Genomic DNA, 12159 nt, shown 5'->3' with positions numbered 1-12159 from the left:
CTTCGTGAAAAGATCATTGACACATACAAAAGAAGGAGTGAATTCAACGAAAGAATTAGTATCATCAACAAGTTTACAGACAAAGACAATATTCTTGACAATACTTGGAGAATGATAGACATTGGACAAATTTAGAGAAGAATTAGGGAGTGAAAGGTTAACATTTTCAGTATGAGATATAGAGTGAAGAGTACTATCTCCAGTTTTAATATGAAATTTTTCACGATAAGGAACATGTTTTAAAATCTTACCGACATCACCTATCATATGTGTTGCAGCCCCAGAATCAATGTACCAGGTTCCTTGCTCATTCTGCTTGAAGCTTAAACTTGAAAGAGCAGATATCAGAAGATTCTTCAAATTATCCTTTTCATCATCCTTCGAGTCTTCTCCTATTCTTCCTCTGTGAGAGGATCCTGCACCATTAAATTTTCCCTTGTTCTGTGGATTGTACCAACAATTAGCTTTGATGTGCCCCCTTTTGTTGCATGGAAAACATGTCGGTATGTTTCTAGAGCTCTGATTCCCTGGGAAAGAATTAGGTGACATGTTGGGCGTGGGCAACAATCCTCGTCCTCCTTGACTATTCCTTCCCTATCCATGTCCACCTCGAAAGCCTCCACATCCTCGTCCTGACATCATCCCTGTAACCAATACATCATGATGGCTGGAGTGCATCTCTTCTCCTCGAATGGTAACTTCATACTGCAATAACTTCGCGCGAAGATCTTCAAAACTTGGTAAAGAAGAAAGACATAGGAGGGATGTGACCAGTATGTGATAATCAGATCCAAGACCATTTAGTGCTTGTTGAACTTTTTCTTTGTCAGGAATTTTATAACCCACCATGGTCAGTTGATCAGTGATGGTCTTGACTTTGTTCATGTACTCTGTGACTAAGAGGTTTTCCTTTTTTAAGAGCTGAAATTCTTTCTTTAAATGTAGGGTTCTAGCCTCTGAAATCTATGAATAGGTTTGCGCCAACCTCTGTCATAACTCCACAGCGGAGCATTCATCGGGAATGCCCACTAATACCTCTTGGGAAAGAGTAGAGGTAATATATGCCACAACCGCATGATCCTTTCTCCTCCATGCTGTGAATTCCGGATTACAAACCAATTTGTTGGAAACCTCCCCTTTATCATCTCTCTCCTCTTGCAAAACAAACTCTGGTGGTGTAGGGACAGATCCATCAAGATATCCAGAGAGATCCAAACTCCTAATAAAAGGCAATAGTTGCCTCTTCCAAGTTAAGTAATTCGAGTTGGTGAGTTTTTCGGAAATAAGTTGACCAAGGAAGCTAGATGGAAGAGAAGGAGAATCCATGAAAAGATAACCAAGAGTGATGAGACCCCGAAGAGGTATAAAACCAGATTAGTAGTGAAAGGATGTTATCAAGAATATGGAATTAATTATGAGGAAACCTTTGTTTATGTTGCTCGAATGACAACAATTAGGACTCTTACAACAGTCGCTTCCATCAAAAACTGACCTATATACCAAATGGATGTTAAAAATATTTTTCTTAATAAGGAACTTATTGAAGAAGTGTATATGGAGGCTCCACCGTGTATGAAAATCCTTGAAAGGAAAACACTTCAGTTGCGTAAGGCCCTTTATGGTTTGAAGCAAACACCAAAAACATGGTATTATAGATTTAGTAGGATTATGCTTGATATTGGTTTTAGATTTTGCTTGGCTAACACAATTTTGTTTGTTAAGGAATCCAATGTAGATATTGTCATTCTCCTATGAGTGGATGACATGATCACAGGAGGAGACAAACAGGGAGTTGAAAATATTAAAAACTTTTCAAAACAATTTTAAAATGACTGATTTAGGTTTTTTAAGATATTTTTTAAGAATAGAAGTTCCTTATTCACCTAGAGGGTATTTGTTATCTCAATCTAAATTTGCTTTTGATATTATTCTCAAGTATGGCATTACCGAGGGTAAAAGTTGATACTCCTGAGGTTACAAATGTCAAAATGAGAATTGATGATGAAAAACATCTTGATAATTTAATGCCTTTGAACAATTAATTGGAGCATTCTTTTACCTATCAGTCACTAGACCAGACATAGCTCATGTTGTTCATACAGCTAGCCAATTTCAGCATTCTCCTACATCCATTCGCATAAGAGTTTTATGAATCATTAGTTATATTAAAAAAATTATTTCTAGAAGCGTTTTTTTTGTCTTCTTCATTTACTTTGGATTTAATTGCTTATATCGATGCTGATCGAGGAGGTGATCCCAATAATATGCACTCAACCATAGGTTTTTGTAACAGAAACTTCAAAAATGTGTTGTGACAATAAAAGTGCAATCTACATTGTCAACAACCGTACGTTTCATGAAAGGACAAAACATATTGACATGAACTGCCACTATGTATGAGATGAGTATCTTCAAGGAAACACTAATTTGTCCTATGTCACATCACAGTACCAATTGACATACTTCTTCACTAAACCTGTTTCAGCTTATAGGTTTCACTTCCTTCTTAGCAAACTTTCGGTCATTATACCGTAAGTACGAGGAGTGTTAAAATATGTACATCATTTGTGTATATATGTTTATGTATACATATGTATGTATGTATATGTATACATTATATACATGTATATATGTTCTTTATTTTTTATTTGTAACGGCTAGAAGCCCTCACACTCTCCTCTCTTTACTCTCTTTCTTCTCCCTCTCCCTCCCCCATTACAAGTATGTTTTTTGCATACTTAGTTCATTAATAAATTATTATTTTTATATTGTGTGTGCCTTCTTTTGGTGTGTGCCCTTAGTTGCATTTGTGAGTGTGCCCACCCTTTGTGCTTGTTCATTTTGGATTCTTTGGTGGACATTTGTTCGTACTTGAAGGCTCTTTTTTCTTTACAAATATATGTGTGTTTTTGTATATATGCAGAGAGAGAGAGAGAGATGCATACAGATACATAAGCATTGTTGCCATGCGTTGGCCACCATTCACAATGTGAACCTTGTCATGAAAGTAATCGTAGTGAGCTTCATATTTCTGCCCAACTGCATAGTGAAGAACTTGAAGCCCCTCCCCATTTTCTGTAATTAGAGACCATATGAGCTCCATTTAACATAATTACAGGGTATAGAAACAGTGAAAACAAACTTTTCACATGGATGCCTACAAGGAAAAAGATTCAGCTTTTCTTCATTGCCCAATTCTGATGTTCTCTTGGTAATTATGGAAATCAAAAGCTAAGATTCATGCAACCCAGAACATATACTGATTACTGAATAGCTGGTTCACTATTATGCTTTGTTCCTCAATGAAACTAGCATCACATTTTATGTGAAACACATGGTGCAAAGTATAAACTGCAGTACATGCCATAACTTGAACATAGGATAACTCATAGCTTGCAAGGATGGGCAATAAATAAAGGCTTGATATCAGATAGTTACATTGAACTTTCCACCAGATAGATCAGTAAGACAATTTACAAAACTGAAATAACACAAGATGATTGGATGGTGTCAAGATAACATGCAACACAAGTTAGGGCTGATATTACTGAATAGCTTGTTCACTTTGATTTGCTCTCTAACAACTCTAGCGTCACATAAATGCAAAAGGTAGAGCACTAAAGTAATAAATCAATTGGAATGGGTGACCTGCTGGGAAATCATGCTGCACCCCTTTTGAAAGTCCTTGACCATGCATTTGAATTTTTTTTATAAAAAAAAAAAAACTAAGTGCATGCAATAGCTGATTAAGCCTCTGACTTTTTGTACTTCTTATGTTAGTGGCATGATTCTTTCTGACCATCATCTGTTTGCTTGGATGATTTAAGATGATCTAAATGAAAATTTCCTTAGTCAAGAAACAAAATTTTGGAAAACAAAAAACTTCATATGGAGTTATTAAAAATTTTCATATCTTAGATGTGTTCCAGGCTCTTTATTTCTACATAAGTCTCTATAGCGTCTAATTGAATAAATTCATGTTTGGAGGTAAGAAAGCACCATTTAGTGGTCAAACAGTCTTTCAGATGCAAACAACTCCTAAATTAAGTAGGAATAAACAATTAAATAGTTCTCAAGATGTTTTCCCTCAGAAACCAGTAAGATATGCTACAAGAAAATTACGAAAGTACCTCTTTAATCTTTCTTAACTTGACATTTTAGAGGACATGACTAAGATGGAAGACAAATCATGAGTTCATGACACATCTGACAAACATGGTTGCACCCTTCAAGTTCAGGAATTATGCAATCCAGTTATACCAATGTGCTTGACTTTTTTATTCTTCCTAGTGAAATCCTTGAGAGAATGCCTTGGACAACATCGTTTCTTATATATGATAGAGGTCCCAAGCTTCTTTCATGTTAAATTCAGTTCATTATTTTCAACATAAAGAAGTCATCCACAGAAAGTGGCAAGTGCATTTATTTTCACTGAGTTATAGACTAATAACTGACCATGCAAAGGCCCAAAAAGCAAGCACTATTGTCCATAGCAAGGTTGCCAGGAAGGGAAACAGAAAGGGGAATCATTATTTTTTCGGCTCGTGAATCAGGTACCAGGAATGTCTATAGCAAAAGCTTAAACATGAAAATGTGCATGAATAATATTATAACTTTATGCAAACTAAACTTTTTTAGCCGCATGATAACTAGCAAGAAGTAATAAGTTAATTTATTTCATAAAATATGTGAATACATCGATCACAACTACAAAACATAAATATCACACAAGTTGTTTATACTTCATCTGAATGAGTGTAAAACTGGGGTACTTTTGATAAAATATAAATATCACAAATAGTTTTTAAATGCAGCATAGGTCGTTAGGGTTTAGACAGAATAGATTCAAGAAAAATGTGTCAACTTTTTTCTTTTACAGAGAGACCGGCACCATTAGAAGTATAGGAAGTGGCATAATAGGGGTATATTGGTCATTCACATTAGAATCATTAACTAAGGGTCATCTTGCATTTGTGTGTAGCACTCATTATGTTGTAAAACTGAATTGTAAGAGTATATTACTAATCCTGTATCATACTATGCAATCCCATCTGATCATTCTCACTCTCTAATATTCAATTTGGTCCTTTCTTGATTTTATATTTGTCTTCTCCTTTCTCTTGCTTGCTATCTCAACTTTTCTTGTCTTCTTAATCTATCACTCATTTGCATTCTTTACGCTTGATCCAGTCATCTTTCTTGTTTTCTTGGGATTTGAAAATCAGAACATGTTCCCCATGGAAAGCAAATAGGTTTCCCATGTGATAGCAAATATGTGTTTTGTGCAGTCCCCACAAAGTTCCAGAAAAATTAGGTTCCCACGTTTTGGAAATGATTTCCAAGGAGATGGATTTTTTACATGCAAATAGAGCTTTCGGCAGCTCTTCTCTACACTCAAATATATGTCCATTCTACACAAATTAAAATATGAACCACAAACTACAAGCATGCAAAGGTGAAATAATCAGAAGTTGATTTTGAAAATCCATGATCCCGAGAGCTTCCTCCATATCATCATCACTATCATCACCAAGCCATATCTCTTCAACACATGACCAGCTTTGTGGGTCCTACATCCCCATATTAAAGAACAGAAGACTAGCAGCATAGGTGGAGCTCTGCATGTCTTCATATAACTGTCCATGAGCAACCTCAACCTATTTGCAAAGTCTTAAAAGATTCACAAGCAATGAAGAATGGAATTGGAGGGGAAAGAGGGAGAGGGCGGCAAGCTTCTGTAGACGCAATGGCACATAGCATCCTAATGATTTTTTTCTCAGTAATGCATTTCCCATATGAAAGGTGTTTGTTCATATCTAGGAACGTATGTGTCATTTGTCCAAAGTTGTGTGCATTAGGAATGATTTACAGGTCTGCAAGTCATTTTAATAGGAAAGAAATATTTTTGCCACTGAAAACATATCATCAAATTCCAACAAAAAGATCACGGATTGAAAAGCTATTAACCAATCTGAATGCCAATAAATGGGGAAAAAACACTAAGTTGGGGAACATCACTTGTTCTCTATCTATCAGCTACCCATCAAAGAAATATTATGTTGTATAAAGCAACCAAATGATAAGCCGACACCATGTTCCAGCTGAGCACGTGAATATCAAGTCTATCATAGTACATTACCAAAAGAACATAGAAAGCTATCGTCTATTGGTTCCTTTTATGCCATGTACTTTCGGGCAGTTTAGCAAGACAAGTATCCCATAAAAGGTTTGTAAAGTTTAAAGCAAAATCCACACGCACAACTATCAGGCCATGACTTGGGCAGGATATATCACAAGCACCAAGAATGTCTCACTGTTTGTTGTTTATTTATCTTCATCTAGTGTCACGGTACTATAGATTTTGCATCAAAGACCATGTCTGTAACTCAAAATTAGTATTTTCTGATGATCTAGGCTCAGCCCCTTAGAGTCAGCTTCTTGTCAAATCTTCTCAATAAGCAAAAGCATGATCTGGATACCTCCGCTCAAATTTCAAGATCATACAGTTAAGTTGCTTTGTCACTTTTCCATATGTTAAAATAACAATGAAACCAACCACATATATAAAACTCGTGGACAACAGCCAGGTACTTGAATGATACCCCTACAATTTTCTGTGTTCATATGCAGTAAATCAAGTTTCAACTAAAACCAATTAAAAAAACAGTTAAAATTCCACATTCATCTTGTGCAATAAAATTCATGAGTTGAATGACCTTGGCTACATACCCACAGGTATGAACGAGAAATCTGCAATCCTTTTCTCAATGCCACAGATAATCTCGTCTTGTCCTCTTTTCAGAAATGTGCCAGAGCTGGTGCGGACCCTGCAACGCAGGAACAACAGAAAATTTTGTCCGAGCAATGAATTGCCATTGTACACAATGAACACTTTTAACAGTTGTTTTTCCTGAAACAATACGTGAGGCAAAAACAAACAAAAGGAAAAAAAAAAACTGAAAGAGAAAGAAAAGTAGCACGACCTACTATCCATACTCCGACCCGTTTGGCTGTCCACAACCGTAGACTTCTTCATGTGTGGCTCAGCAAGATTTATCAAATGCTCACACTCTTCCCTTGACTGCAATGTGATAGAACACTCAAGTAAAAATACTAGAATCCACTCATTTCACAATCATATCCCGAAAAACTCTTTTTTTCTTTTCCCCAGTTTCTGACTGATCATGATCAATCAAGTAACCATGAATCCAAATTCAAGATTATTGACCAGAGATCTAAATATTTGGACTACCATCATATCAATTTCAACTTACTAACGAGAATAACTCAAACAAAAGCAACAAAATCTATCTATTATAGATTAAGAAACAAAATCTAGACATGAACCCAAACAAATGTCTCAAGTAACAAACACTTTAGTGACAAATGACACTCTCGACAAAAATTCTCAGCTCGTTGGTGGGAGATAGTATTTATATAAGCACCAGAAAATTATGATAAAGAAACGCTCTGGGTTCCCAAGAAAGTATCTCCACCCATTGCTTTGGCCCGTCAACCCCATCACTCCACCTGCAAAATGCAGTAAGTAAGAATCAACTAAAACCAAGTCAAGATAATCGATCTCATCATTACCTAAACGCAATAAGAAAAGAAGAACCACGAGCTAAAGTGAAGACAAGGTACCCACAACCCGGAATGGAAAGAGAACGGTGAAAACCAATTTAAACCAAAGGGAATGATACCCACTAACCAACATCGAAAAAAGAAAAGATTTAATCTCAAAATGAGAAATGGTATCTGTAAACCTCTGGAAATTCACCGCTGTATCGATTTCTTCACTGCCCGACGATAATTCCGCTTCACTGGCGGAACCATCCTGGGCCTTTTCATTGATGGGCAATGAAACGATGCCCAACGCGAGTAGAACAAGGAAGACCAGAGAGAGCGTGAAGAGCATGAAAAGGACAAGGATGCAGGTTGATCTGCCCCCCATTTTCCTTGAATGCCTCCCACCTCTCACCACCACCATCTCTCTCTCTCTCTCTCTCTCTCAACAGAAAGAGAAGATGGGAGCAAGTGAATCTGATGGAATTGCAAGAGGTATTTTTAGAAGATGATGGAAACAAAAAGGTCAAAGTGGGGGTTATGGAGTTAAATTCTGCCATCAATTCTCCTTGTCCAGACAATTACGTTGAATAAAAGTCTCGACAATATTTTGAAAATTCTAGTTTTTAGAAGAAAAAAACTGTGACGCTTGTTTGGTAGGAGTTGTTGGTGCACGTCACCATCTGTTGGGATGTTACAAGTTCAAAAACTGGTGGGGGTCTGCCTAACCCCAGCTTGCCTTTCAAAATAAAAAATTGTGAACTAGATATGATATGTATGGCTTTGTTTGGCAGCTGGTGGTAGGAGGTAGCAGGGAAGAGAACTATAAAATCCATAAATTGTGTGGATTTGGTACTTCCCACTTGCATGTTTGGGAGCACAATCAAAATTCCCAGAGTACTTGCCAAATTCATTTTAAAGTAATTTGGGAGGATCTACGGATTTCGTAGTTGCCTCTTTAGGTACCAGCTTTCAAACAAATATTCAAATGAGGTATTTGCATTGATTGTCTTTATCTTCCTTTTTGTGACAAATTTTATGAAGTTATTTGGGAGGATCTACGGATTTCGTAGTTGCCTCTTTAGGTACCAGCTTTCAAACAAATATTCAAATGCGGTATTTGCATTGATTGTCTTTATCTTCCTTTTTGTGACAAATTTTATGAAAAATCAATAAAATGTCTATGTCCAACTTGATTCTGGCACAAACTAATCAGAACTAAGTATAGTTTCTTATCATATCGACGTAAACAAATAGGGACGGGTCCACAAAACCCATACTGGTCTTACATACAATTAAGACACAATGTGGATCAAATTCAACTAGCTTGGCTTTGGATCTAAAAAAATTTAACATACATAATAGGCTACAAGTTTTCATATGAAATCACTTGACGTGTTTGTTGTTCAGTTTCTAAATATGTTTTATACTAATCAAAGTGATTCATTCAACTAAGATGGCCCTTCTCTATACATGGACCCATACAGATGGGTAAGAGCTACTAACAACACTAATAGCCATTTTATTTTTTAACCAAACCGAGAGATTCCTTTCTTAGTCATTTTTATTAAACCCCAAATAGATTAGGTCAACTGGATCCCTTTCTAGTGCCCACTTTAGCATTGGGACTTGTGGCAAACATAACTATAGCAAATGCTCAGTCCAACCATGTGATAGATCTTGGATTAGTATAAACCCTCCATTTGAACCAGTGGATTTGCAACGAGGGGTTCTGAGATCCTCCATTTGCATGGAGGTCGGATCAAGGCATGGACCTCATGTCCGAGGATCTCCTCAAAATTCAACGATAACCGAATACACCCTTTCACAATACATGGAGGCACCAGTGAACTCCACCATTACCGACAGCAAAGCTTTAACACATTATATGTCTTAAACTCACCACCGAGGTTGTATCCCATGTGGTAAGCGGGGTCCTGTATCAAGCTGAAGGCCCAGGATCGAATCCCTTTGCCACATGGGGCGGTTGTTCTTCTGGTAGGGGTCCACGTAACCCCAGCTTGCCTTTGATAAGGTTGGTGGGGATAATGATGGAGATACCATTGTATGAGGCCTGCCATAGCCCGTGAGGGGTTCTGCTCATTAGTAGGTGACTCATAAGTGTCATCAAGTTGGCAGGACATCACGAATTCGAAAACCCACGGGTGTGCATCTTTTGACGCAAGGCCGAAGCTGGGTGTAATAGATGACAGGCAAGGGAAACCCGGGTTTTACACCAATGAACTTGGTGGGAGAAGTGGTTTTTCACTGAGCATAGGGATACAAACGGTTCAAATTTTGGATCCCAAAATACATTGGAAAGTCAAATCAGGACAGCCAAAATTTGCAAAGGTTCCTCCGTGAATCCGACCCATTTGCAATCATACCTGAGCATCCAGAAAAAGGTCTTACCAGTGCATGACCACATTATGCATTTAAGACGACCAGAACTTTCAGAGCTGAACTTCAGTTTCTATTCCTGCTTATAGGGTCAGTCTTCCAGGACCCAGATTGGGATCCTTCATGAAACATACATCCAGATCATTTATGGATACAATTAGAAGTGGATTGGGTGGTTTGACCCCAATGCCCAAATCTATGACTTGGACTTGCCAAAACCAGACTTTGGGCTTGGGTTGATGTCCCAGACCCACGGTCCCAGAAGATCAAAGGTAGAAATATTGAAGGTGGTGAGGTATAGAGGTGGCATGTAATCCTCAAGAATCAGATTCTCAAATCTCTTTCCAGGCTGCTACTTTACATAGCACTTATACGAACTTTAAATCTCTTGTTGAGAGATAAAAGATGGATGGGGAGTCAGAGCAGTGGAGCATCGATTTCAGTATATTTACATTTTAAAAATAAACATGAACATATGTAAAAATAAAAGAAAATTTGAAATTAGGTACAAAAATTATAAATATCGCATTAGTGACATTATAATACCACGAAAAAGACACATAATTATCAAATACGTTATATTTTGAAAATATGGTGTTTTGCTTGGCATTATATCGGTTTCTGAAAATCACACACTAAAATCAAGAGATTTTAAAAAAAAATGGCTGATATTTGTGATGTTCTCAATTCCATCAATCAATGGGCAAAAATAAGTGAATGATGTGCCCATTATGGAAAAAACAAACCAAACTGGAAGAATTTATGTGTTCTAACGTCACTTTATATTTAGCAAAATTTCCACCGTGCAGCTTATTTCACCTATGTAACACAAGCTAGCAGGTTTCTCAATGAATAGAAAACTGCACAGCTTCCATCCTCTCGTGAAGGACTGGGTTGATAATATTATTCCGACTCCTACAACAAGGAACTTCAGTAGGCAACGTGTCCCAGCCGAAAATTCGAGTTCAAATGGAAGAAATAGCTCCCGTCTGTCAATATCCAGAAGCCAAGAGATGAAAAACTTGATCCTTTCATTGCTTTGAATTGATCAGGCTGCGGATGACGAATGGGAGGATACCTCCATGGTTGAAATAAGCCAACTCCACCTGCAATGGAAGAGCATAGAAATATGAGAAAAAATCAAATATAAAGTTTTATTAGATGTACTGCAGCAAAACTTTGCAAATCATTCGAGACAACTAATTTGCACGGAAAATGGCCCCAAAAAATCAAGAACTCTATTCATCCATATAATCATTTGAACAGAGTATTTAATCTATTCCAGGCTTTCCATCTAATGAGGTTCAGGCTCTGTTTGGAGCAAGGCGTTGGAGAGAGTTGGGAAGTTGGAAGAATGAAAGTATCAAATGCATGGAATTGGCAAAAACCAACTGTTGGAACCAACTCTGTTTTACAAAAGCAAAAAAAAAGGTGAAATTGCCTCCTGAATGCCTCTCTTCCAAACAGCCATTGTGGGAGGAGTTTCACCAACTTTATCTAAAATACTCGACTCCTAACCCAACCACTGGCTCCTAAACAGAGACTTGGGTAATTTCCTAAAAACGGATTGCTGCTATATATTAGGCAATTTTCCAAAATGGAATTCTATTGTGTAATCAGTAAGTTACCTCTGTGTCAAAGCGGACTGTACAGGTGAAGGACTTGCCATTGTCGGTGACCACAGTAATGTCCTGGCCAGGCCTTATCTCACTGATACTGTCTGGAAGATTGATAGTGTAACGCTCATGACCTGTCAAACCAAGTGTATCTGCATCTTCACCGGGCTTAAAGCAAAGTGGAATGATGCCCATTCCCACCAAATTACTGCGGTGAATCCGTTCAAAGCTCTTGGCAATCACTGCTTTCACACCCTGGTTTAGAAGGAAAGTGAAACAACTAGATTATTGCATGTGTCAACTTAAAACAAGCAGACTTCTAAGAAACGGGGAAAGAACAAACGAACCAGCAACATTGGTCCCTTGGCAGCCCAATCTCGAGAGCTCCCACTGCCATATTCAGCTCCAGCCAGGACAATGGTGTCATGCCCATCAGCCTTGTATCGCTGAAGAAAATATTTCATCAAAATTTCAGTACAAGTAGATCAGAACTGAATGCTTCTCTATGTACAGAAAACTGACCATATGTTCATTTGGCAATCTCAATAATCAAATAAAAAAAGAGAAACAAAATTGC

General features: G+C 37.5%; 2 protein-coding genes across 2 annotated transcripts in view; both read right to left on the bottom strand.

Moving 5' to 3' along the window:
- Positions 1–8010, bottom strand: part of LOC149834605 (putative prolyl 4-hydroxylase 3) — a 30870-nt gene extending 22860 nt beyond the window's left edge. The window contains exons 1-5 of the mRNA XM_090011495.1: positions 7767–8010; positions 7446–7530; positions 6984–7081; positions 6730–6827; positions 2946–3075 (exon numbers count right to left, since the gene is read on the bottom strand). Of these exons, the coding sequence (XP_089867621.1) occupies positions 2946–3075; positions 6730–6827; positions 6984–7081; positions 7446–7530; positions 7767–7990 (635 nt within the window). The 5' untranslated portion in view covers positions 7991–8010. The remainder of the gene's footprint in view (positions 1–2945; positions 3076–6729; positions 6828–6983; positions 7082–7445; positions 7531–7766) is intronic.
- A 2715-nt stretch (positions 8011–10725) lies between these two features.
- Positions 10726–12159, bottom strand: part of LOC149834604 (aconitate hydratase, cytoplasmic) — a 41303-nt gene continuing 39869 nt past the window's right edge. Inside the window, exons 18-20 of the mRNA XM_090011494.1 lie at positions 11930–12028; positions 11595–11837; positions 10726–11072 (exon numbers count right to left, since the gene is read on the bottom strand). Of these exons, the coding sequence (XP_089867620.1) occupies positions 10998–11072; positions 11595–11837; positions 11930–12028 (417 nt within the window). The 3' untranslated portion in view covers positions 10726–10997. The remainder of the gene's footprint in view (positions 11073–11594; positions 11838–11929; positions 12029–12159) is intronic.

Source organism: Nuphar pumila, chromosome 6, assembly GCF_984573655.1.
Source record: "Nuphar pumila chromosome 6, dmNupPumi1.hap1.1, whole genome shotgun sequence".
Classification (NCBI taxonomy): domain Eukaryota; kingdom Viridiplantae; phylum Streptophyta; class Magnoliopsida; order Nymphaeales; family Nymphaeaceae; genus Nuphar; species Nuphar pumila.
Note: the sequence above shows the minus strand (reverse complement) of the source record. Positions and strands in the feature narration are given on the sequence as shown.